This window comes from Monodon monoceros, unplaced genomic scaffold, assembly GCF_005190385.1.
Source record: "Monodon monoceros isolate NGI ecotype Baffin Bay Population unplaced genomic scaffold, NGI_Narwhal_1 Super_Scaffold_4, whole genome shotgun sequence".
Classification (NCBI taxonomy): Eukaryota; Metazoa; Chordata; class Mammalia; order Artiodactyla; family Monodontidae; genus Monodon; species Monodon monoceros.
Window position 1 is genome coordinate 79,518,625 of NW_021703781.1, and position 27,050 is coordinate 79,545,674.

Below are 27,050 nucleotides of genomic sequence, written 5' to 3' on the forward strand. Positions count from 1 at the left end.
CTATTAACTAAATTACAGACTTTATTCAGATCTCGCCAGTTTTCCAACTGATGTTCTTTCTCTGATCCAGGGTCCAGTCCAGACACCACATTGCATTTACTCATCATATCTCCTTAGCCTCCTCCAGTTTTTGACAGTTTCTCACACTGTCCTTTTCTTTCATGACATTGACTCAATTAGTATTTTATTTTGTCCTTGAATTTTACACCCTTAAAAAATTTACTAATTTATCCTAGTAGTTTTCTTTTAGATTACTTAGGATTTTCTCCATGTATAATCATTTCATCCGTGGGGCAAGAGCGAGTTTTACTTCTTCTCCCGTTTTTATGCATTTCATTTCTTTTTCTTATCTTATTTCACTGGTCATAACCTCCAGTCAGTGTTGACTAAAAGTGAAAAGAATGGACATTCTTGCCATGGTCACCATCTTGAGGGAAAATCACTCAGGTCCTTGCCACTGAGCCTGATGTTAGCTGTAGGTTTCTCATAGATGCCTTTTTATCTCATTGAGGAAGTTCCTTCCATTCGTTGTTTGCTGAGAGTTTTCAAAATGAATGAGTTGAATTTGTCAAATGGTTTTTTTGTACTTATCGAGATGATTAAATGGTTGTTCTCCTTGCTCTACTAATGTGGTGAATTACAATTGATCTTCAAATGTTAAAATAACCTTGCATTCCTAGAATAAGCTCAGTTGGTCATGGTGTATTCTCTTATATATTGTCAGTTTAATTTGCTAATATTTTGTGAATGATTTTTGTGTCTCTGGTCAAGAAAGATATTGGCCTGTAATTTCCTTTCCTCTTTCATTATTCTCAAGTTTTTATATCAGGCTTATACCGGACTTACAAAATGTGTCAGAAAGTGCTGCCTCTTTCTTTCTTCTCTGACAGAGTTTATGTAAGATTTATCTTATTTCTCCTTCAAATATTTGGTAGCATTTGCCAGTGAAGCCCTCTGAGCCTGGAGTTTTCTTTGTGAGAGATCTTTAATTACAGCTGCAATTTTATTTTATTTTATTTTTTTGCAGTACGCGGGGCTCTCACTGTTGTGGCCTCTCCCGTTGTGGAGCACAGGCTCCAGACGCGCAGGCTCAGCAGCCATGGCTCACGGGCCCAGCCGCTCTGCGGCATGTGGGATCTTCCCGAACTGGGGCACGAACCTGTGTCCCCTGCATCGGCAGGCAGACTCTCAACCACTGCGCCACCAGAGAAGCCCTCCAATGTCCTCTTGTTCTGCTCTCCAGTGATTCTTTTCCATCAGAATTGACCCATGTTTGAAGATCAGTAGCTTTCTCTGTCTTCTTTCTGCTCATAGAAATCTGGAGGCCCAGAATCGCCTTTTCATCTTGAACAGTATTGCCCCCCCCCCGCCCTTAGTCCAGCTGGTAGTGCTCTTATTAATATAATTCTCTTAAAATTTTTGTAGGTCTCCTATGAGTCTTCTCAGCGTTTCCTCTATGCCCCTAGAAGTCACAACTGTAATTCTTTTCAAGACAGACCTCTCTCTACTTTGGACATGTCAGGATTCTATGAGACAATGCCCCTCAGGTTTTTAGAAGCCCTCTTTCTCTTGCTGAGAGGGTCTGTAAGACTCTTAAACGTGGTCTGAGCTCTTAGAGTCATACCCTTAATTCCGTCTTTACTTTGAGGCCATGTGTTCCTTTAGGAATATTTTGCTGACTGTCCAATCTGAAAATGTGAAATACTTTTATTTTCCAATCAGCTAGGTAATCCGAATTCTTTTACATTCTCTCTAAATTCTGCTTGCAAACAGCAGGGGTTTTGTTTGGGGATTTTTAAAGCTCATCTCTTCCTTCTGTATCTTATCCTATACCGATTCACCCTGTCTGGCTCCACGTCACAGAATGTTCATGAGTGAGATCGGTTCCAAAGGGGGCCTCCTCCCTGTATGAGCCTCAGAATGGTGAACACTGGCAACTGATAAAGTATAGTTCCGCACGGGAACTGCCACATCCCTTTTCCCTGTGGGCTTTCGTGTCACGGTGCAGTGGCACCTGGGGGTTTAGGGAACAAGGCTTGTGCCCTTCTTGCATCGCGCTGCAGCTCGCTCGCTCTCACCTCTCTCTCCACTGCCCCCTGTTCCTCCCCAGACCCCTCCCTTCCCTTCTCTTCTTCCTAAGGGAACTATTTAGTACTAACATGTCTGTCAGGGCCCCTTCCCCAGAGTGGAGCTGCAGAGGGAGGAAGCCGTTCAGAGTCGCTCCGGCCCACAGGCTCGAGACCACCGGCCTGGTCCAGCAGTGTGATGGAGACCCCGGACGCAGCCCGGAGGCCTCCGTCTCCCAAGGCCCCGCTTCCTCTGCACAAGCATGGGTGCTCCTACCTTCTTCCTCTGGAGTCTGCGGCCCCGGCCCCCTGGGAGGGCACAGAGCCCGTCATAGACACAGGACCCTGGGCTGAGGGGCAGGCCTTGACCATCCCGTCTCAGGACTCTGCGCCGCATGCCCGTTCATCCTTCTTTCTCCTTCCAGCTCCCAATTCATTTCCCCACGTGTTACCAAGGTTAGGGAAAGGTGAGGGGGCGGCTGTGTTCAGAGGCTGCTCTGCTTCCCTGGGCTTCCCTGGACTCCGCTGGGTTCTGCAAAGCTGCCTACAGGGCTCCATGGGGGAGATGATCCCAAGAAGAGAAAGATCACTTTTAATATCGGTCTTTGTCAAGTTCGCTCTCAGCCAAAGGTGAAACGGGGTCCTCGGCGTCCATGCCCGTCTGTGATGCTGCAGGTGAGGCTCAGCCGGGAGCTGGTCCCCTGAGCGCTGACCCTTGAGGGGCTGCCGCCTGCATCACGAGTCTGTGGCCAAAGAGCGCTGCCCGGAGCGACGTGCACCCTCTGCACGCCCCGTGCCCACTTCAGGAGTACCTTCACGTGGGCAGCCTCAGGCCTGACCCCTCCAGCACCGGATGCCGCCGTCCGTGGGTTCTGAACACACGTGGCCACAGCTGGGCGACCCAGGCTGATCTGGTCCCCGTGTCTGTGGGAGACACAGCGGGCTCTTATAGCCCAGCAGCCCGGGGTGAAAGCTGCTGTGAAAACAAGGATTTTTCTTAGAAAACATCAATGTCAGAGAAGACAGAGGCGGTGAGAATGTTCCAGAGGAAAGGAGAGTAAGGAGACAGGGCAGCTAACTGCAATCCCTGCTCCTGGACGGGTCCTAGGTTAGAAGGGAGTGTGGGAAGGGCATTATTGGTCGATTGAAGTTCTGCGTCGATGCTGCAGTTACTGAAGTTGGAAGCAGTGCCCTGACCCCTGAGACACACCCTGAAAGTTTGGGATGAATACCCACAATGCGTCCCTCCCAAGCGGCTCAGAAAAAATAGGCAGGAGATCAGCAACGATGCTCTCAGCAGGACGTGAATCTGGGCGAAGGATTGGTGGGCGTGCGCTACGTGGTTCTGTTCCGCCAGCTTTCCTGTCGGTTTGAAATTATTTCCAAGCAGAAACTTTTCAGAAAACTGTGTTGTTTTGTGAGGGCCGGCCTGGGTGTCAAGCGAGGGCCCAAGGCAGCCTGAGGGGGCCGGGGGTGGGACCGCTGGGCAGGCAGCTGCCCAGGGCGCCGTTTAGCGCGTGTAGATCTGCAGACCATCTGAGGCCTTTCCCTGAAAGCCGGGCCCATCTACCAGCAGTGCGCAGACACTAACCTCTTACTTTCCGTTTTACTGGCAAGGCGGTAGCAGGATATTGAACGGCGTGGGGCAGAGCGTCTTCCGTAAGTGTTTGGATCTGGGGGAGGCTGAATACCTGTTGTCTCTCCCCATTTGCTCCTAAGCCCTCAGATACCCTTAACGTTTGGATTGATTCTCCTCATTGGGCCTGTCTTCTGTTTGGTTTCAGGCACTTTCCAGTAAGTGCGCCAAGTGCTCTGGGGCTCCGGAGAGGCACTGAGGAAATCAATATGTGCCCATCAGCGTCGTCGCGGCGGTTACGAGAGCCGGCGGCCCCCGAGCTGGCCCACCTGAGGCGCACGTCCTCCCGGGCTGCCTCCCGGCCGACGGACGGCCGGTTCCGTCTCCATGATGGCCGGTGTGGCCTTATCCATGCCTCGCTGTTAGCGGATGGCTCGAGTCCTCCAGCTCCTGTCCCAGACGCCTTGAGGGTCATGGTCCAGGGTTGCGCGTTCGTGTCCTTCCCCTGCTGGTCCAGACGAGAGCCCCCAAGATTTGGCCTGCCCCCCGGAGCCTGCCGTCGCTTGGGGCGGGGGCAGCGGCACGCCCACGGGGATTCCAGACCCGCTTCGGTCTCCGGGGGTTTATGCCAGTCCTGCCCTACCTGGGTATTTGCTGGCTCCTTTTGAGGAAGGACTGGGGTCACTGATTCCATGAATCGTTCGCGTGTGGAAACAAGAATAGTCTTGATACCCGCGCAGCACTTTACAGTTTCTGAAGCTCCTGTGTGGACCTTGTGCGTCTCACGGAAACTCACAATCTTCCCAAGAGGCGAGTACGCAGACGGAGGCCTCTGGGCTCTCAGGGCTGAGCCGGGCCGAGCTCTGGGCCCACCTGCCCACCGTGCCCCCAGGCACTGTCCATCCAGACTGCGGGCCGAGGAGCTCCCCTCGGGCAAGCTGGGTTCCCAGGTGCCCCCGATCAGCAGCGCAGGAAAGGGAGGTGGACTTTCCTCTCCTCTGCCGTTTGTTCGAGCGGGAGAGCGAGCCGGGCTGCTTGTGCACTGCTTCTTTCCTTCAAGTCGCCGGCAGGGCTTTCCCAGCCTGAAAGGGTATCGATCAGCTTGTGATTCAGTGGCGTCCACCGAGCCACCGCCCCCACCCCCACCCCCACCCCCACTGCAGAGCTCACAGCGGTGGGAGGGCGGGGCTTCCCGCGCGTCCCGCGCTGAGTCCGGTTCCACCCCCGTGACCCACGCTTCCGCCCCCGCAGCCGGGCCCTTCCGGATTCCGTCACAGCTGGGCTCTGCCGACCTGTCCGGGGTGTTAATGGCCCCGTGGGGAGAAGGCGGGTCGGCTGCCCCCACGAGGTGGTGCAGTTTGCTCCGAAGTGCCCGGGGCCCTCCTGCCGCGCCGTCTCCACTTCCCAGGCCCATGGCTCCCTCCCGGCCCGTCTGTTTCAGGGCTGAGAACTTCCGCTCACCGAGGGCTCGAGCCAGGCCTAGAGAAGCTCCTGAAGCCGTGCTGGACGTGGCCCCGTGGCAGTGCCCAGGGCCCCCGCCCCGTCCCCTCAGGACCCGCGTGGCCCTCCCGTTGCCGCTGCAGAGTTGTGCACAGCGTCCTGCCCGGCCCCCCCGCTGGTTTGTCCGTCAGACTCCGACTCCTGCTGCGCTTCACTTCCAGGTGGCGGGGAAGAGGCAGTGCTTCCTGGCTTCCTCCTGCAGACACCTTGAGACGGACAGTGTCCAGGTGGGTCACCTGGGGGGGTCACCTCTAGGGTGGCAGAGGCCAGTGATCCCAGTAACTGGGGACGAAGCCTGGCCGCGACGCAGGCTTCTTGAGACACAGGCCCTGCGCCGGCAATGAGAGTGCGGGTCCCGGTGACAGCAGGTGCTGTGCTCGCTACAGCCCGTGCTGCCGCTCCCATGCCCCGCGGCCTCTGACTCTGTGTGTGTGTGTGTGCACCGCCCACGTCTGCGGCTTCGGGAGGGCCAGTTATGGGATGCTGTTGACGAGACATGTATAAATATTTAATCTTCACATTAAAAATATGGTACAGAAGAACCATTAGTAGCTGACAATAAAAAGGTTTTCTCTGCTGATTGTAGGGGCAAAAGAATAAGAGGGTAGATTTTGTTTGGGCTCAAGGACAGCGCTGTAAGTTGGAAAAACATAAATGAGTGTTGTTTACAAGGTGGTTACGGCTCAGACCTGTGGTCAGGATCTAAAACTGGCCTGTCGTTTGCTCAGAGTGTGTGCAAAGTACAGACCGTTCATACAAAACAAAATGGATGGTTTATTTATGTCTGGTGCCATTAAGAATGGAGGAGAAAAGTTCAGCCCAAGATAAAAAGCTTAAATCTTGATTTTTCCCTTCCCCCCTCTCAAAAAAAATGGATTCCTTGCTCTGTAAATTATCCAGCTCTTGTGCTCGGATTGGCAGTTACTTCAGGCTGGTTTGGACATTGCATAATCTTAAATATTGATTCTTGTTTGACTAAAAAAAAAATAAAGCCAAGTCCAAGTGCACCAGGCCCTACCGGTCCACGTGGCCAGGAAATCACCTTCGCCATAGCTCACTTCTAATGGCCTCCAGCCTTCCTGACAGCGAGATCCATTCCTATTAGAAAAGTTCTAGGAGAAAAAGCAACGGTTGGCATCACTTTCTCCGTCACAGCAAGCGCTGTGTTGACTCCTGCCCACGTCTGACTCTCAACTGCCCCCCTGAGCTTTCTGGACCGAGCAAACTCCGGACAACCCAACATCCATCATCCCCTCCCGGGTGAAGTTCCCCGCGTCGCACTCAGAGCAGCCCTACCCAGTCGAGGGCTCTGCACACCGCGTGGGGGGAGAGGGGTGCATGCTCGGCCCTAGAGACACTGAGTGGGTTCAGAGCTGGAGTACAGGCACAGTCTGGCCCACATGCAGAAGAAATAATGTCCTTTTAGGAAGAAAATAATTTTCATACAGCAAAGCTACGTGGTGTGGTGTTTGCAGCTGTATCACCAAGGCCCCCAGGCACCGAGATAATTAGGGCTTGGGTTTTAGAAGAATGAAGAGAATGGTCTTTGTGTAAATCCATTAGAGTTTAAAATGAACCACTTCTCATCCCTGCTGCTGCACGGCCACTCAGTGCTGGTGGGGAAGCGGCAGACGTCACGCCGAGAACCCGCCCCTCCTCCCAGAGCCGGCAGTGCCACTTCCGTGACTAAATGCAGAAGGAAAGCCGAACCGTGAAATACTGCTTCCGTTGGGCAACTTGTGGTCCAGTTTCATGAACGGCAGTTAATTTTTCCCGTCCTCTGCGGCTGCAGGTTTCATCGTCTGTCACCTAAGCAGTCAGCGCTGCGTACCTGTCAGGGCCATCAGAGGCGGGAGATCTGTTGACTCATTTCTTCAGTTGGATGCTTAAAAGGCCTTCCTCTGAAAAGTCTTCTAGCTACTCCAGCTGCCACTGGCATTACATCCAGGACCATGGGTGTTTGCGATGGAATTGCACGTTCAGGTGGGGCGAGGGGCCCTGGTGTCGCCACGATGCCGGCAACTGTCTCCCTGCCGGGTCTGGGGCCCCTTGCAGGCTGGGCTGGCCTTCCTCGTGTTCGAAGCTTTAGCCCCTCAGTGCTGACGGACATGAGGCCCGAGAAGCGGTGTTGGCTCGCCTGCGGGTGAGTACGTGTAGGCACAGGACACAGTCAGTGGTGGAGAGAACAGTGTGGCAGTTTCCCACAAAGCTGAACCTTCGCTTGCCATATGATCCAGCAGTCACACCCTTTGGTAGTTACCCAAAGAGCTGAAAACGTGTCCACACAGAAACCTGCCTGGGAATGTTCATAACAGCTTTACCCATAATTGCTGATACTCAGAAGCAACCAAGATTAGGTGAATGGCTTAGTAAACGGTGGCGCATCCAGACAGTGTCATGCTATTCAGCGCTGAAAAGGAATGAGCTCTCGAGATGACTCGATGTGGAGAAAACTTCAGTGCATATTCAAAGTGAAAGGAGCCAATCTGTAAAGGCTACTTATTGCATGATTCCACCTATGTGACATTTTGGAAAAGGCAAAACTATGGAGACAGTAAAAAGACCAGTGGTTGCCAGGGACTGGGGAGAGAGAAGGGGTGAATAGAACAGGCAGGGCACAGAGGGTTTTTAGGCCAGTGAAACTGTCCTCTGTGACGGTGGCTGCACGTCATTATACACTTGTCCAAACCCATCAAATGTACACCAGAGTGAACCCTAACGTAAACTCTGGACTTTGGGTGACCACGATGTGTCAGTGGAGGTTCATTAATTCTAACAGAACGTACCACCCCAGTGGGGGTGTGCATTATGGGAGAGGCTGTGCTTGTGTGTGCTTGCGTAGGGAGCATCTCTGTACCTCCCGCTCAATTTTGCTGTGAACCTAAAACTGATAGTTTTTAAAAATAGCCAATTCACTGCCTGCTAATGCAGGGGACACGGGTTCGAGCCCTGGTCTGGGAGGATCCCACATGCCGCGGAGCATCTAGGCCCGTGAGCCACAACTACTGAGCCTGCGCGTCTGGAGCCTGTGCTCCGCAACAAGAGAGGCCATGATAGTGAGAGGCCCGCGCACCGCGATGAAGAGTGGCCCCCACTTGCCACAACTAGAGAAAGCCCTTGCACAGAGACGAAGACCCAACACAGCAAAAATAAATTAATTAATTAATAAACTCCTACCCCCAACATCTTCAAAAAAAATGTTATTAATGTTACTCAAATATTTTAATAAATGTTAATTTAAATTTTAAAAAAAATAGCCCATTCAAAACACACGCCATTCCCCGCAGGCACTGTCCTACCCCGGCCATGGCCTCCAGTGCTTGAGTTGGCAAATACGCCTCCCAGAAGGCTGGTCACCTTGGCTAGATTCCCTACTCTCCTTCCTTCCCAGCCGGTGACCAAGCACATCTTCGAATCGATGCGTAACGACTAGAGGAGGTGGATGGGGAGTGTGGCTGTGGTCCCTTCCTAGTGGACGAGGCCGGTCTGTGCTGTGGGCATGGGGCCGGAGCCCTCTGCTCCCTCTGAGCTGGTCCCTGCATCACGAGGCACGTCCAGGGTGTGTCCAGCAGGGCCAGAGAGGCCTGCCTTCGTGTGATTTTACCTCCACCCCGCCTGCCTTTCCATCAGGGCAAAGCCTTCCCGGATTTAGCAGAAGGTTGACCCTCTGCCGTGGTGTTCAGCGTTCACGCGTTCTGTGTTGCCCGTTTATGTGTCTTGTTTAGGACAGATTGGAAGAGGCGGGGTCAGCGTGGCCAGCCAAGGCCGTCTTCAAGGCCTGCTTGATTTGTTGAGGTTCCCCTGAGGCTGTATTCTTTCTTCAGACTATTGGTGTCTGAACCAGATCATGGCAAATGCTGGCCTGGGAAAATCAGGCATGAGTGGCCTCACAGAAGGGAGGATCCTGGACGGCCCTTCTTTGCAGGATGTACTGTTTGAAGCCCGGTGCTCTGACCACGTGAACCACCTTCCAGCCCAGTTCCAAACCAGCTGCTCAGGAGCGGCCACACGCGCAGCCAGGAGGCGCCACCTAGATGCTGAAAAGTAGACGTGGGTACCTGAGGCACTGCCGTCTCCTGCCTGGGTGGCCAGCAGGCCCCTGCACCTCTCCCGGTACAGAGATGTCCCACAAATGGGCGGTGGACAGTGGCGATGGGACCACTACCCAGAAGACTCCACCAGAGGCGGGAGGGAGCTATCAAAGTACTAGAATAAAATACAAGAAAAATTTGCTTGTAAATCCTAGGACGGGGAACATCATCAGAAGCAAAGAACCAGAAACCAGAAACGTGGCGGGGGCAGGGACAGAGAGGGAGAGAAGCCCAGAGCAAAGCCGATGACTTAGAGAAGGTATTTGGGACATGTAAATAGGCAAAGAGGTAAGAGCCATAAAATACAAAGAGCTCCTGCAAGTTAATAAGAAAAAGACAACCCAATAGAAAAGAATGAGCAAATGATATGAACAGGCACTTCACAGAAGAAATACAAATGGTGCACAAATATATGAAAATATACTAAACCTACTAGTAACTAGAACAATGCCATTAAAGCAGTAAGATAACATTGTTACCAATTATATTAGCAAAAATTTTGACTGATAACAGCTTCCCTGGAATACAAGTCTGTCAGAAGCAGTAAATGTTTGTCCCTGATTCACAGCTATATTCCTAGCACCTAGAACAGTGCCAGGCACCTAATAGGCATGCAATAAATTTTTAAATGTTTTTTAATTGCTAAAATATACATAACATTTACCATTTTAACCATTTCTAAGAGTACAGCGCAGTGGCAGTCAGCATTCACATTGCTGTGCAACCTTCACCACTATCCATCTCCAGACTTTTTCATCTTGCAAACCTGGAACTCTGTCCCCGTTAAACACTGACTCCGCATTCCCCTCCCCAGCCCCTGGCCCCATCATCTACTTTCTGTTTCTATAAATTTGACTCATCTGGGTTCCTCATATGAGTGGAATCATAAACTATTTGTCCTTTTATGACAATAAATATTTTTAAATGCAGGCAGGAATGAATTATTTATTATGGGTAAAGGTGTGGTGAAATAGATGTTTTCGGTTTCCTTCTATTTTTTCCAGTTTTATTGAGGTATAATTGACATACAATGTTGTGTAAGTTTAAGGTGTATAACCATGATTTGATATATGTATATGTTGTGAAATACTACCACAATGAGTTTAGTTAACATCTATCACTTCACACAGTCACAAAAAATATTTTTTCCTTATGATGCAAACTTTTAAGATCTACTCTCGTAGCAGCTTTCACATATACAAAATGGTTGTGTTAGCCATAGTCAACATGTTGTACATTACATCCCCAGAACTTATTTGTCTTATAGCTTACAAAATGAAACTTTGTACCATTTGACCACCTTCATCCAATTCCCCCAGCCCTCCACCTCTGGCAAGACAAATCTGCTCCGTTTCTATGAGTTTGGTTACATCTAAGGGAGATCATACAGTATTTGTCTTTCTCTGTCTGACTTATTTCACTTAGTGTAAGGCCCTCAAGCTCCATCCGTATTGTCACAAAGGGCAGGATTTCCTTATTTTTTATGGCTGAATAGTTCCATTATTCCATTATATATTTATACTGGATTACTGTAATTAAATACTAGTATTCCATTATATAGATACCGATCTATCTTATATTTCCATTTTATATATATGTTATATATATATGTATGTACGTATCTCACGTTCCCATTTATATGTATTTTTCCCATTATGTTCTTAATTTGTTCACCTGTCGTTGGACACTTTTACCTTGTTCCCAGGTCTTGGCTGTTGCAAATAATGTGGCAGTGAACGTGGGAGTGCAGGTATCTCTTCAGAACAGTGACTTCTTTTCCTTTAGATATGTATCCAGAAGTGGAAATGCTAGATCATATGGTAGCTCTATTTTCAGTTCTTTGAGGAACCTCCATACTGTTCTCCACAATGGCTGCACCACTTTACATTCCCACCAACAGTGCTCAAGGATTCCCTTCTGTCCACATCCTCACCAGCGTTTGTTATCGCCTGTCCTTTTGATGATGGCCAGTCTGAGAGGTGTGAGGGGCACCTCACTGTGGTTTCGATTTGCATTTTCCTGGTGATTAGTAATGTTGAGCATCTTTTCATGGACCTGTCAGCCATTTGAATATTTTCTTTGGAAAAATGTCTGTTTAACTCCTTGGTCCATGTTTTAATTGTATTATTTGGGAGGGGACTGCTATTGAGTTTTATGAATTCCTCATATATTTTGGATATTAACCCCTTATCAGATGTGTTTGCAAACATTTTCTTCCATTCCGTAGGTTGTCTTTTCACTTTGTTGATAATTTCTTTTGATGTACAGAAGCTTTTTAGTTTGATGTAGTCCCACTTGTTTATTTTTTATTTTGTTGATTGTGCTTTAGGTGTCATATCCAAAAAATCGTTGCCAACACCCATGTCAAGGAAATTTTCCCTATGTTTTCTTCTAGGAGTTTTATGGTTTCTGGTCTTACATTTTAAGTCTTCAATGCATTTTGAGTTAATTTTTGTGAGTGGTATAATTTAGAGGTCTAGTTTCATTCTTTTACGTGAGAATTTCCAGTTTTCCAGCACCATTTATTGGAGAGGCTGTCTTTTCCCCATCATATATTCTTAGGTCCTTTCTCATAAATTAATTGACCATATATATGCATGGGTTTATTTCTGGGCTGTCTATGCTGCTCCATTGATGTCTGTGTTTGTTTTTAATGCCATTACCATACTCTTGATTACTATGGCTTTGTAATATAGTTTGAAATCAGGGCACGTGATAACCTCCAGCTTTGTTCTTCTTTCTCAAGACTGCTTGGCTATTTGAGGTCTTTCATCTATACACATTTTAGGGGTTTTTTTTCTATTTATTTCTGTAAAAAAAAATGCTATTGAAATCTTGATAGTGACATTTAACCTATAGATGGCTTTGGGTAGTATGGACATTTTAACAATATTAATTCTTCCAGTGCATGAACACAGGATATTTTCCCACCTATTTATGTCTTCTTCACTTTCTCTCATCAATATCTTAATAGCTTTCAGTGTAGAGATCTTTCACCTCCTTGGTTTCATTTATTCCTATGTATTTTATTGGTTTTGATGCTATTGTAAATGAGATTGTTTTATTTATTTATTTTTCAGATAATTCATTGTTAGTTTACAGAAATGCTACTCATTTTTGTGTGTTGATTTTGTATTCTGCAATTTTACGGAATTTGTTGATTAGCTCTAACAGAATTTCAGTGGGGTCTTTAGGGTTTCCTATATATAAAATCATGTCATCTGCAAATAGAGACATTTTTACTTCCTTTTTTTTCCCAATTCTGATGCCTTTTTTCTTTTTCTTGCCTGATTGCTGTGGCTTGGACTGCCAGAAATAGATATTTTCTTATGTGTTGGTGATTGAGAGTATTTGGCAATACCGATCCAGATTTAAAGTTCATTTAAAAAGTGAACCAACCTCTGAAAAGGCTATGCCATTTCCAGAGCTACCTATGGGTCAGAAGATGCCTTCATGTTCCTGCATTGAAGCCCAATTTCACCCTGTGTCCAATCCTGTCATAGATATGAATATACCTCATATTATCAATGAACCACTGGAAACTACTTCCTTCTGATACTTTGTTACATAGAAAAATTAAATTTTATAAAGGTAAAAAATAAAAAGTGAACCAACAGTACCACTTCAGGGACTGCTCCATGCAGAAATACTGATATGTGCACAAAGACATAAATACAAGAATGTTCTCTGTTAGTTTCTTATGTAAACTTGTTATTGAAGTATAACGTTATTACTAAGAAACTCAAGAACCATAAGCATTGAGCTCTGTGGCTTTGTACAAAGTAAACATAGCAGAATCCCTTGTACTACCCCACCCAATGGAACCTCAGTTCTGACCTTTCACACCACTGACTCACATTTTGCCCTTTGAGCTTTATATGAACGGACATCAGATGACGTGTCCTCTTTTGTGCCTGGCTTCTTTCAGTTGACATGACGTCAGTGAGAGTCATCCAAGTGAATGCACGTAGTGATGGAAGATTTATCCTCACTGTTGTATAGAATATTTATACTGTGTGAACGTGCCACAATTTTACTTACTTGTTTTGCTCCTGATGGAGGTGTTTCCAGTTTGGGGCTATTAAAAATAGTGCTGCTCAGGGAAATTTCGGGAGGCGACGGATACCTTGGTTATAGTGATGGTTTCACAGACACGTTGCATATATCCAAACTCATCCAATTATGTACATGAAATATGTGCATATTTTGTATATCTCAGTATATTTTTTATACCTCAGTATATTTTGTATACCTCAGTAAAGGTGTTAAAATAGTGCTGCTGTTAACATTGCCGTTGGTGTGTTTTAGTGAGTGTGTGTGCACATTTCTGTGGGCGTATGCCTAGCAGTGGGGTTGCTGAGTTGTAACCTTCAGTGTTCAGTAGATAAGTGTCTACCGTAGTATGTGTACCAATTTACACTCCCGCCAGCAGTGCATAAGAGTTCCCATTGATGCACGTATTCCCCAAAGCAAGACATTGTCTGTACTTTCATAATTAGCCATTCTGGTGGAGGTGTAGTAGTATCACTTTGTGGTTTAATTTTCTTTTTCCTGATGGTTAATGAAGTTTAGCATCTTTTTTAAATGTATTGGCCATGTGAATATCCGGTTTTTGTGAATTGCCTTTTCAAGTCTTCTGTCCATTTTTCTATTAAGCCGTCTGCTTCTACTTACTGATGTTCTTTATATTCTGATATGAGTTCTTTGTCAGTTATATATCTTGCAAATATCTTCTTCCACTCTGTGGCTTGCCTTTTTATTCTGGTAAAGGTATCATTTTGAAGAACAGAATTTCTTAATTTTAATGGAGTCAAATTTATCAGTTTTTTATTTTATGGTTGAAGGTTTTGTGTCCTGCTTAGTATATCTCTGCTTGTTACAAGCTTATAAAGATATTCTCCTGTGTTTTCGTCTAAAAATGCTGTTGTTTTATCTTTCACATTTAGCTACAGATCTGTGTGGACTTGATTTTTGTGTGGTGTCTGAGGTAGGGGGTCAAGGTTTATTTTGTTCGGGAGACAGAGCCAGTTGACTCAGTGCCACATGTTGACCCAACCTCAGTTTGTCACATGGGTGGTTCTGTTTCTGGACTTTTGATGTATCCTTGCACCAATAACACACTGCATCGGTTATTAGTTTGAAAATAAGCCTTGATAGCTGATGGTCTAAGTTTGCCAGTTTTATGTTTCTTCAAGATTACCTTGATTATCCTTGACCCTTTGCATGTCTGCATAAATTTTACAATCAGCTTGTTAATTTCCACAAAAGTACACCTGCTGATATTTTTATTGTGTTTAATCTACAGATGAATTTTGGGAGAATTTACCTCTTTATACTACTGAGTTTTTTTAAACCCATGAATATAATATATATCCCTGTAATTATTTAGACCTTTTAATCTTTTCTCCATTATGTTTTGTGGTTTTCAGTGTACCAGTTTTGAACAACTTTTAAAAATAATACCTTTAAATTGTTTTCATTGTATACTTTTTGTTGCTATAGCGTTGTTTTCAGTAGCAAAGAATAGGAACCTTTTCAGCAGGGGGCTGGTTAAATAGGTGTGCTTTCATCTCTACAGCAGAGTTCTCTTCAGCCACTGGAAAGAACGGGTTGGATACCCGTGTGCACCGTCAGGGAAGGTTATTGAGGGAATGCTATGCAGAGCAATATAAAAATGATGATCCGTGTTAGGGGTTTTTTTTTTTTTAATTACATGGAAATGTCTATTTCTAAAGTCCTTAGAACAAGGTCTAAAAAAGAGTGACAGCCCATTGGTAAAAATGTATCTACTTGGCAAGAGGAGAGGTTTAGGCAAAGCTGGGATAAAGGAGGATTAACCTTGTCTTCCCAACCCATGTTCATTGCTTTTATTTTCACAATAAGCCTGGATTACAAGAAAGCAAGAAAAAATGGATTATTATCTACTTAATGCCTGTCTCGCGTTGGCCCAGGACCTGGACCACAGTGAGGCCTCCACAAACTCTGGGGCCCATTTGGCCCCAGGGAGGCTGTAGGTCTGACTCAGGAGTTCTTTTCTTGTTGTTCTGTTACTTTGAAGAGTGTATATTATAAACTAACACAAAACCTGTGCGCTATGGAGCAAAACTCTACTAGATAATGAAAAAAACTGAATTCTCAGCAGGCCAACTTGGACCCATATTAAATCACATATCCTGAGCATAGAAGCAGGTGCCTCAGTCCAGGGTTCCTTTCTCTCTTCTGTGCTGTGGACCCCTGTGTCAGCCTGGCGAAACCCCTACACCCCTTTCTCAGAACTATGTTTTTAAATACATAAAATAAAACACATGCGGTCACAAAGAAAATTAGTTCTATGGAATAGTTATCAAAATTTTAAAAAATCAAATCTGTGATATTGTTGTATAAGTGCTTCTTCAATATTAAATAACAAGATCTAACAGTGGGTCTCTTAATTACCAGAATTCTGAAGTCATGATAACCATAAACAATCTTTCAGCATCTCTGCAAAAAGTCCCTGGAACTGCTAAAATGACTGTGGTTTGTCGCCTATATTCATAATGGAAGGAAACGCTAAACTTTGCGGAAGTTAGTGGAAGTAAAGATGTGATTTGTTTCCTGTTCAAGTTCATGGGCCGCCACCGAGGTTGAAGACATGCTGAAGGATACTGTGTCCTTGAAAGTTTGGTTTACAAAAGCTGGGGCGCTGGGGATGCAACAGTAATCCAAGCAGACAAGCCTCCTCCTCAAGGCTTGTGGTCTGGTGGGTGACAATACACAAGTTACTTAAGTAAAGCCTATCCTTTAGTGAATGGTGTAAATGCCAAGGGGAAAGATTAAATAAAAGAGGGGGGAGACATGTGGGTGATGGTTGGGGTGGGGCGTCAATTTTAGATAGGGCAGCAGGGACCCCTCCCTGGGGATGGGGGCAAGACCTCAGTGAGGGGAGCAGAGCAGATGCTTTTGCAGAAGAGAGCTCCAGGGAGAGGTGCGAAGCCTCAGACAGGAGTTCGTGTTCAAGGGATGTATGGTAGTGAGTGCCCTGGAGCTTGGGCAGCTGGAGAGGGAGTGGGGCGTGACCGGTGGCGTGGCTGACTGTGTGTCTTCGTGGCATTGGAAGGGGACCCCTGCGGTGAAGGTGGTCTGCCTTTACTGTTAAAGGGCCCTCTGGCTGCTGTGCTGAAGGAGAGCCGGGACAGGAGGAGAAGCAGCGGGACTGGTTAGGAGGCTCAGCCTTGAACAAGGGAAGCGCTGATGGGGCTCAGACCAGGGTGGCAGGAGTGGGATCCATTGAGACTCCTGATATCCATCTTAACGAGACAAGTTCTAAAGAAATCTGAGAAACAGGGCAATGAGGTTTAAAAAAGTAGGACTGAGTATTCTGGAATGTTTGGAACCTATTGAAACAGTTTTTAAAAACTATCCTCAAAGGAATTTTCTTTTTTCCTTTAAGAAAAATCTAACTTAGGAATGACCCTGGATGAGGCACCCTGTGTATGGGTGTTTTGCGAGCAGCCTTGAGAGGAACGAACCAGGCAGAATATAGGCCCGGGCTGGGGCAGACCATCCCATCTGGGCCATGGAGGGCCAGACTGGGGCGGGCAGGGGCCTGGACCTGCATTGCCTCACCCCAGGCAGGAGTCGAGGGCCATGATCTTGACTTCCGTGGCCTGGAGATGCTGAGTAGGGTCCTATGTGACTGCCTCCCCTTCTAAGGTGTGTGGACTCCAAGCGGCCCCTCCCGGGGAGCAGACGGGTGGGAGGGACCCTTGCCCCACACAGGGGCAAGACTGCAAGGAATCCAGTGGTTCCCGTGTGCTGACCTGGGACTTGAGTCCTAGCAGCTTTCTCCAGGAAATACAGTTTCCCCAGAAAACCAAAAACCTTAAGAGTAGTTCTCAATGGAAAGCAATACTGTTTTGTTTTTTTTTTTTTTTTGATGCTTTGATACAACCACAAGACTTTTTTATAACAATTTATTGAGAAGTAATTCACATACCATACAATTCGCCCATTTAAAATGTACAATTCAGTGGTTTTTAGTATATTCACAGATACGAACAACCATCACCCCAGTCAATCTTAGCATGTTTGTATTGTCTCAGGAAGAAACCCACCCCCCGTGTCTCTGTAACTGTCATCCCCTAACCCCTCATGTGCCGCACGTCGAAACAATCACCTATCTATTTTCTGTCTATGTGGATTTGCCTGTTCTGGACATTTCCTATAAATGGAAACATATAACGTGTTTTTTTGTGACTGGCTTCCTTCACTTAGCATAATGTTTTCAAAGTTCATCCATGTTGTAGCATGTGTCAGCACTTCATTCCCTTTATGGCTGTAGAATATTTCATTGTATGACTATACCAAATTTTAAAAATCCATTCATAATTTACATTGGGTTATTTGTACCTTTTGGCTGTTATGAATAATGCTGCCATGAATGTTCACGTGCAAGTTTTTGCATGAATGTATTTTCATTTCTCTTGGGTGTGTCCCTAGGAGTGGAAATACTGGTAACTCTGTTTTTAACCATTTGAGAAACCTCTGGACTGTTTAAAGTGGCTGCACCATCTCCTGCCAGCAGTTATATGAGGGTTCTTATTTCTCCACATCCTCGTCAACACTTGTGTCTGTCTGACTTTTTCATTATAGCTATCCCAGTGGGTGTGAAGTGGAATCTTATTAATCAGAACATTTGCATTTCCCTGATGACGGGTGGTGTTGAGCGTCTTTTCATGTGTTTATTGGCCATCTGTATATTTTCTTTGAAGCAATGTCTATTCAAATCGTTTGCCCAATTTTAAATTGAGTCATTTGTCTTATTATTATTTGTAAGTGTAAATGTTCTTTCTGTACTCTAGATACAAGTCCCTTATCAGATATATGATTTTCAAGTACTGATAGTTTCTCCCATTCTGTGGGTTGTCTTTTTACTTTCTTGATAGTGTCTTTTGAAACATAGGTGTTTTTAGTTTTGATGAAGTCCGTTTTATCCATTTTTTTCTTTTGTGACTCATGCTTTTGGTGTCACATCTAAGATGCGTCACATCTATTGTGTCTTGTACAATTGCCAAATTCGTGTCACATTCATTGTCAAATCTGAAGTCATGAAGATACTCCTGTGTTTTCTTCTAAGAGGTTTATAGTTTTAGCTCTTAGCTTTAGGTCTTTGCTCCATTTTGACTTAATTTTTGTATATGGTGTGAGGTAAGAGTCCAGTTTCATTCTTTCACTTTGTGGCTCTCCCATTGACCATTTGTTGAAGAGACTATTCTTTTCACATTGGATCATCTTGGCACCCTTGCTGAAAATCAGTTGGCCATAGATATGTAGGATTAGTTCTGGACTCTCAATTCTGTTCCATTGATCTGTATGTCTAGCCTATGCCAGCACCATACTGTCTTGATTTCTGTTTCTTTGTAGTAAGTTTTAAAATAGGAAAGTGGGAGTCTTCCAACTTTGTTCTTCTTTTGCAAGATGGTTGGCTGTTTTGGGTCCTGTGCAATCAGTACCGTATGAACTTCAGGATCACCTTGTCAGTTTCTGTGAAGAAGCCAGCTGTGATTCTGAAAGGGGTTCCATTGAATCTGTAAATTAATTAAGGAGCATTGTCATCTTAACAGTATTGTCTCCTAGTCCATGGACATGGGATGCTTTCCATTTACTTAGATCTATTTGAATTTCTTTCAGTGATAAAGACCTTTCGTAAGTCTTTTTGAAGGCATCTCGAGTGCTTCTGGACAGCTGATCTTTTCAGAATGCCTGCTCTACCAACTCCCTGCAAGAGCGGGTGCAAAGTTCAAGGTCTCTACCTTGTCTGTGGCATTGATGCAGACTGAGGTGAACAAACCCGAGGAGTTAGATGGAAGGGAATTGGGTTTGGCTTTTGTTTCGACCTTTAAAGGCCCTCCTGCCTCCTGCAAGTCCCAGCCCTCACCAGCCACCCAGACAGATGGCTTCTCATCACTCCATCTTATTGCTACTTCAGAGGTCCTAGGAGTTCTCTTGACTTTGATTTTAACACTGCCTCTTCCCTTTGTCCCTGAAACTATTCCTCTCTTTCTTACAGCTGGGGAGTCATCGTATCTTAGCGTCCCCAACCATCCTGGTTTGCACTTTCGCGTGTGTGAGGGGGGAGTCGCTTCATTTACCGTGTGCATATCCACACACTCAGCACAACTCATAGAAAAGACCACCCTTCCCCATTGCACTGCAGTGTCACTTTTGTTACAGATCAGATGACCGTGTGCGTGGAGTCTGCTTCTGAACTTTATATCCATTAGGTCATTTGTCTAGTCTCGTTCCAGCACCCCACTGTCTGAATTACTGTAGTGTCATAAGAAATCTTCTTTGCACAGTGTTAGGGACTGAATGTTTGTGTTGCCCCCGCCCAATTCATATGTTGAAGCCCTAACCCCCAACGTGATGGTATTTGGAAGAGGGGCCTGAGATTACACTGACCTTATAGATCATTTTAGGGAGAATTGGCATCTTTTCAGTACGTAGTTTTCCAATCCATGAGTGTGGTATATGCGTCCATTTATTAAGATTTTCAAAAATTTCTCTCAACAATTTTATGGTTTCCTGTGCAGACACCTTGCATAACTTTGGTAGCTTTCTTTCTAGCTGTTGATATTTTTACAATATTGTAAACTGTTATCATTTTAAAAATTCCAATAACTGTCATTGTTATAGAAATATGGTTGTATATTGACCTTGTATTCATCAGTCTTGCTACATTTCACTTATTAAATTTAATACTTTTTAAGTTCTTTTAGTTTTTTTATAACACTAACTTTAAAATAATTTTTCTCCCTAATTTGGTCAATAATGGCTTGGTTGCAAACAACAGAAATCCCTTCAAGGAAGTTCAAGTAAAAGTGAAGTTAGTATCAGACCCCAAAAGATGCTGGGAAAGCCAGGAGCCAGGGAGTTGAGCTGGGATTCATGGGAATCTCTCCCTGGGGTCCTGTCTCTCTTGACCCTGTGGCCGCAGGCTCCGCCCCCTGTGCACCTCTCCAGGCCTGCACTCTCAGAGGGTGGACCCGCTTCCTGGTCTCTGGTCTCCTGCCACTATGTCAGTCTCAACTCTACTTCCCCGTGGCCTTGTGACGCCAGTACCCACAGTACATCCGGCCTCAGTGTCCTAGGACAACTGGATTGTCTCCAAACGAGGTGCCCTTTGCCTCCTTGCCGGCAGCAAGAGGCAGGGTGGTGAGTCGGTAGCACAGGAGTGTTTTCCCCGGGACCCTGCATGTCTGGCAGAAAACTTGGAAAGCCTGCATGTAACGTGAAGCTTTCACCTCCCAAGTATGCCTGCTGTTGCTGTAGTTCTAATATTCTTTCCAAATACATATGTCTTTCCTTCTTGCCTTCTCGCTACATAGGAATTTACAAATTCGAATTATGTATTACAGTATTATATGCTTGCTTTACTTAATTTTATGTCATTACTATTTACCATTTCATTAAATGTACTTCAAAAACATGATCTTAATAGCTTAATAGAATATACAGTATTCGATTGTATGGCTATACCATAATTCAATGAACAATTCCTATTTTTAGAATTTTGGGTTCTTTACAGTTTTTTATTTAAATAAATATTACTATGGTGAGCAGTCTTGCACTTAAAGTCTTGTCTAATCTCTGATCATTTCCTTAAGATTGATTCCTGGAAGTGGAATTAGTGGGTCAAAGGATATGAACATTGTTAAGTCTCTTGATACAATGTCAAATTTATTTCTAGAAGGGTTGCACTGGTTTGCTCTTCTTTCTACAACTCTAAGAATGCCCATTTCTCCATCAACAGGATTGAGTATTAGCTTTTAAGAAAAATCTTTTCTAATTTAATAGGTGAAAAAACTTTTTCATCTCACTTTAATTTGATACACAGTTTTAAGAGAGGGTGAGTATGTTTTCCCAGTTTACTGATCACTTGTACTGACTGTGAATTTGCCCATTTTTCTCCAGAATGTCTGTCTACTCTTGCTGATTTGCAAAAGCTCATCGCATACTGAGAAGGTGAACCCTTAGTGGCAGGACCCTTTCTGTCTCCCCTGGTGGCTGCAGCCCCACGCCAGCCTGGGTCCTGCTGGTCCCACAGTTGTGGAAGAAGGCAGTGAAGAGCTCGGTCCCTTGTAGGAGGGAACGTGTCAGGTGAGTGAGCTGTGGTCCATGGCCACCATCAGCACGGCGGTGGGCGTGGTCTGAGGGGCAGGGTGATGCGTGCTGTGCCGGTGTTTGCTTCTGATACTTCGTTTCTGTTCTGCCCAGTGCCTCTGACTGTTGTGGTTCATTCTGACTCTACCACCCAGACCTTCTCCGTTCATCATGTCCTTGTCCTGTCCCCATTGTCATCTGGAAGGGTGACAAGCTTTTACTGAGCCCTGGCTGGGTGTTGGCCAAAGGGCTCAGCCCTTGCAGTCCAGTCCCTCTGGCGCTGCCTCGGTGGCCGCAGCCTGGCCCTTTCCTGTCCCTGCGCCGAGTGAATGGCTCCCCTGCCTGCACTGCACATGCCACGTGGACCCAAGGGGCACCTGGTACACACAGGCGTCCAGTTTCCCCAGCCATGTGGGTCCACCTGTGGACCGTGAGGTGACCTGAGAACAGCAGGGATGAAGCACTCGGGAGCAGCTCTTTGCCGGCCTCCTGTATGTTGCAAAGGCCCCGGGGACACGAGCCTCTGCCCTTGGTTTCGGGTCTGTGAGCCGGTGACATTGGTCGTACCCTGAGCTCCAGCTGATACTGGGCCGGACAGACCAGTTTCCATCTCGCAGCCTGTCCAGGTGGCCTGGCTGAGCCAGGCCCCTCGAGCCCTGGGGCACGTGCCCTCCTGACTTGGCTGGGAGGGAGGTATGGTGGTTCTCACTCCATCCAGATGGCCTCGCTCGCTCTTCCTCTCTCTCTCTCTCTCTCTCTCTCTCTCTCATTAATTCCTGAAGGTCTCTGAAGCCTAAATCAGGGGAAAAAACAGAGGGTTTGGAGACAGGAGACTTTGTTTGGCATCGAGCCCTGGTCCTTCCAGCCTTGTGACCTTGGGCCGGTCACCTGCCCCCTGCAAACTGAAGTGGTGTCACCCGAGAGAGGGGAGCCAGATCCAGCACAGAGCCCCATGGGTCTGCCCAACAGGATCCTGTGACAGGTGTCCCTCGACCCTCCGGTGCCACATGTGGGTGAGGCACAATGCTTATCTGCTATTTGGAAAGGTGTTGGGTATTCTGCTCGCTGAGAAATTGTATTTTAAGAGGCGGTTTCTGAGGAATCTTGAATCAAAAGTGATGTTCACTTCCGTCCTGAAGTAGTGCCTACCCCGATCTTGTCCGGAGCCCCATCCTTCCGACACACCCAAACTAAGTCCCGGATCCTCGGTGGTTCACCGCAGCCTCGACCGGGTGCCCTCGATGTAGAGATAGGAAGGTGAGGAAAGCACGGCCTTGGCTCGTCCTCAGAAGACTCAGAGTCCTTCCAGGGTACAACAGGAGACCCCTGGGAGGCAGCAGCTGTAGAAGCCTCCCTGGGAGAACTCCCAGGGCAGGCTGTGCTCAGGAGTGAACGCTTGGGCTCCGACTGGATGGCCAAGTGGGACTGGCCGCGTTTTCTCTCCACCCCACATCGTAAGCTCTTGGGGTGTAGGGCACACTCCACGTGGCTCCACGTGGGGTGGCACAGAGCAGATCCAGGGCATGGCAGGTACGAACCAAAACTCACTGCAATCCCAAGAGAACGTGTCTCTGTTGGCCGCCCTCAGCGGATCATGACTGCAGACCTAGAAGTCACTGTGGGTTCCACCGAGGATGTCCCCGGGTTAAGCCTCAGCTGGACTCAGAGCTGACAGGCACCTGCTGCTGTCGTGGGTCCACTTTGCCAGACCCGGGCGGTGGGGAGACCGCGTCTGAGTCTGCACGGGGTCCAGAGCCGCTCTGTTTGTCCCCAGGCCGGGGGCTGGGAGCCATGTGCGTGCTGGCTGGCTCCCCAGCCCCAGACCGGCAGCCCCGCTCCCCGTGAAACCCACAGCCCTATACTGGGGATGACAAATGACCAAAAAATCAATTTGTAATCTGATTGGAGGTTTTTGATTTCCTCTGATGAGTTTAAATTTCATTAAAAGCAACCTTATTCCAACATAAAAGGAATCCTTGAAGGGTAAAGCAGGGGATTGTCTCACCGAGTATAAAGCATCCCGACTCTTTTGTGTGATTTATTCATCGCGTTAATTGTGAGGGCCAACCCAGGGTGTCCGTTGGCAGCTGTGCCGTTATCAGGGCCTGGGATCGGCCGGGCGGGCTCAGAGCACAAGGACTCACATTCAAAACTCGCTCTTTGGCATATTGACACTTGAGTTATCAACAACTCTTATTATCTGCTGGGAGGGAGCTGGCAGCTCCTGGGGACAGAAGGAGCCACAAATCCCGCCGCAGCCGCCCCTCTGCATTCTCTTAATTGTGTGTATTCTCTGGAAAAAGTGATCATCGCAGCCTCTTGTCTTGATGAGAAATTGACATTTTCTGAGGACTTCTCTGGGTGCCGGGCGGGGAGATAAGGCCAGGGCTGTTTTGGGGGAGGGCGGGCGCCCCTCCTTTCAGGGGCCTCTTTATTGCCCCCGTTGACCCGCTTGATGAGTATGGATTTCATGAGGTCTTTTTCAGCATTTGAACTATAAAAGGTTCAGAATGACACCACCCCTTATAGACAAAAGATAACCTTGCCCTTTGAATATATCGATTCTTTATTAACTAGGCTGTTTAATGCAATGAAATGAGGCATTAGATTGAAGCCCATTTCAAGTGCTTTGAATAATCTTTAAGAGCTTGGAAGACCCTGGAAGGTGGCCTGACAATAATTGGCACACATTTGGAGAGAATGCAGTTCTCAATTCGGATTCAAAACACAAACATAAAATAATTTCCCTCCCCGCTGGTCACAGGGCCCAGGCAAGCAGCTCAGAGAGGCAGCCCCTGCCACGCCCCTGAGCAGGCATCGCTGGCACCGGCTCAGAGTGGGGAAGGAGGTGAGGTTGGTCCCCAGCACGCAGGGGAATTGGCGGGGGGGGGGGGGGGGGGGGGGGGGGGGGGGGGAGGGGCTGGCTGCAGCCTTGTACCCCATGAGCCTCTTTCTTCGCTGTCTCTTTAAGGCTGAAACGAGAATGCAGTCAGAGAAACCTGATTGTCATTGACAGGAGAAAAAGGTATTCACAAGTTTCTTTATGTTTTGGATAATGATTCCCTGTTTTGCTCGGCAGAACAAGTAATTAAGATGACATTTGTGAGTACTAATTTGGATCACACTTATGTGTATGTGTTGGAGAGCTGCAAGCCAAAACATGCAAAACCAGCCTTTCATTGAGGAGCAAATGAAAACTACAGAATGAACCGGAGTGGTGCTGCTGAAAAGGCACAGGAGCTGAGCACAGCTGCAAAAATCAGAGCCCCGGTGCTGACGGCACATCTCATTAGAGCCCTGCCGTTGGCCACACCTCCGTGCGGCCCAGGGGCAGGCGCAGTGCATGGGGTCTGTCACACCACGGCCGTGGACCTGCCGTTGGCGACGGTGTCCCTCAGGTCAGGGTTCAGTGGCACTGGTGTCCGGAGCCCTGGTGCCTGCCCGTCCGACCGGAGCTTTCTGAGCTGGATCTTGTCCCGGTGGAGCACGGTGACAGGGACAGAGGAGCACATGTCTGGAGTAGCCAGAATGCTTGCCCTCTACCTGCCAGTCCTCCAGTTCAGAGGCAGGGGCTGAGGCAGGAGGGCCTGGAGCAGGGGCAGGGGTGACCAAGCCCCCAGCGAGTCTCAAGACTGTCTATGGGCCACAGTGCTGCTGCTGTGGCCCCCAGGTCTGACCCACAGTCGTGTTCCGATGTGCCAGCGGGCGTGCAGCACACGTACAGGTGGCCCCTCTGGGGACCAGAGGCATCTGAGTAACTACAAGGAACTCTCCGTGCAGCTTAGATGAGCGTTTGAGGGCAGATAACCTTGGAGAAGGTTCTTCCATGAACTGTTTTCATCCTGGCCAAGAGAGCTCTGGGAGCGCGGGTCAACCCCACCCACCCGGCCGACGCAACTGTTGCGTGTTGAGCAAAGCCATTTCAGTAATCCAAACAGATCAAATTACCCGAGTGAAATTCACAGACAAGAAATACTTTAATTAAATATTGTGTAAAATGAACATTTTTATACAGTTAAATATCTGAAAAAATGTACAGATAAAACAATCTTATTGTAGGGTTTTTAACAGTAAAATCTACCATTTAGTGGAGCGCTCAGTTTTGAGACGATGAAGCCATGAGGGCGACTAATTAATCTAAAACACAAACCAAGTGCAGGGACAAGGAGACTTGCGAATGTCCTTAACGTGTACACGTGAGCTCATTTTTAGGTCAAACCCTTACTTATACAAAATAAAACGGAGGCAACAGAGTTCCAGAGTGACTCCTCAGGCTGGTCGCAGGGCCAGAGTGTGACCCGCTAACCCCTGGGGTCGTTCTGATCCTTTGATTTAGTCCCTTGAATGGACACTTTCTTAAGTCCTGCATTGTTTTGTTTTGGTTTCTGTCAAGAAAAACTTTAAAAGTCCCTCCTTTTTGTTTTAGATTTGATTTCTGCTGCAGTTTGCAAACCGTTTGCTGTGCTGTGTCTGCAAAGGGAAAAAAGAAACGACCCTCTTGGTCTCACGGCAGGTTTGGCACTAACAGGTACAGTGTCTGAAGGAGGTCATTATCCAGTTTAAAAAGTACAGACAGTGCTGCTGGGTTCTGACCACAAAAAACGTATTGTTAAAAAGGAATTTTAAACGAGGGGTGATTGTGGGTCCCCTGAAACCTCTCTGAATCGGAGGTGGGCTTGGGAGGACACAGCAGAACCAGATGCAGAAAGGAGCGACACAGGGGTCTCCGGGCTTGTGCGTGTGCGTGTTTTACGCCGTAAATCTCCACATGAAATACTGAGTAACAATTGTGGGGTAAGCCTGTGATCAAACAGCACAAAGGTTCTTTAAAGAAGTCCACTTTTAAGGCATCAGAGAAGTTAACGTGGCAGACATTTTCATTAAAACATCAGAAGTAAATTTTATTTTAAACTTTAGGCCTCTGAATTTTTCCAGTAAACACAGTTCAGCTATGTGGCAAAGTCATGGGTGGCAGCTAAAATGACTTTTTACATTCTACAAAAAAAATAAAACAAAAGGAGGACACAGCCCCAAACGGTGTCGCCTCTTCGTGGCCGCTCCACATGCACGGAATCTACGAGGGTTTGTCACAGCGGGTGGCCCCATTTTGTTGTGACTATACAACGAACTTTTTTTTTTTCTTCAAAAGTATTTGTTCAGATAACTTAAAAATAATATAAAAATAAACAATGAATTTGACTTTTCCTCAAAAAAAAAAAAAAAAAAAAAAAAAGGACGGAAAGTCTAAACCAACAATAGCAAATTTTGGAAGTACAAATGAAATGCAAGGATGTTGGTTCACTGAACGAAACAGATCAAACAGTTCTTGGCTTTCATGCTCTTCCCCAGCATCACAACACCAGGCCATGATCAAAAACCAACGCAGACAAGAAAAAGGAACCGAAAATGGTGGGGAAAGCAGTGTACGAAATTTCAAAGATAAATACAATATTTATAATTGATATGTTACAAAATAAAGTCCCTTAGCAACAGCAAGTGTTCATGGAAAAGTAAGTAAGTGTTGAATGGAGACCATTTTATTCCTCATAAGACGCATAAGGAATAAAACTCGTTTTTTTTCCTAAATATTTAAGTGGATCTGAAAAAAATTCAAGACAAGTGTATAAATATTTAGCTACAACTTTGGCAAAATCACAAAAGTCTACAATTTTATAA

General features: G+C 46.7%; 1 protein-coding gene across 3 annotated transcripts; it reads left to right on the plus strand.

Annotated features, from left to right (window-relative positions):
- The first annotated feature begins 1,109 nt into the window (after positions 1–1,109).
- Positions 1,110–27,050, plus strand: LOC114908756 (wiskott-Aldrich syndrome protein homolog 1-like). 3 transcript variants are annotated; one of them, XM_029245269.1, is made up of 6 exons: positions 1,110–5,369; positions 21,186–21,371; positions 24,139–24,222; positions 24,346–24,399; positions 25,801–25,902; positions 26,292–27,050. In XM_029245269.1, the coding sequence occupies exons 1-2, from the start codon at positions 4,335–4,337 to the stop codon at positions 21,246–21,248; spliced, it is 1,098 nt and encodes a 365-aa protein (XP_029101102.1). In that variant the 5' UTR covers positions 1,110–4,334; the 3' UTR covers positions 21,249–21,371; positions 24,139–24,222; positions 24,346–24,399; positions 25,801–25,902; positions 26,292–27,050. The 3 variants fall into 3 exon arrangements, with proteins under 3 accessions (XP_029101102.1, XP_029101101.1, XP_029101100.1); XM_029245268.1 differs by having other exon boundaries at positions 1,110–3,725; positions 3,851–5,369; positions 25,801–27,050; XM_029245267.1 differs by having other exon boundaries at positions 25,801–27,050.

Excerpts from the sequence above, each read along its gene's own strand:
- LOC114908756 (XM_029245267.1), top strand. The coding sequence starts at position 4,335 with ATGAATCGTTCGCGTGTGGAAACAAGAATAGTCTTGATACCCGCGCAG. Across the intron at positions 5,370-21,185 it reads TTGAGACGGACAGTGTCCAG|AATGTCTGTCTACTCTTGCT; the intron begins GTGGGTCACCTG and ends ATTTTTCTCCAG.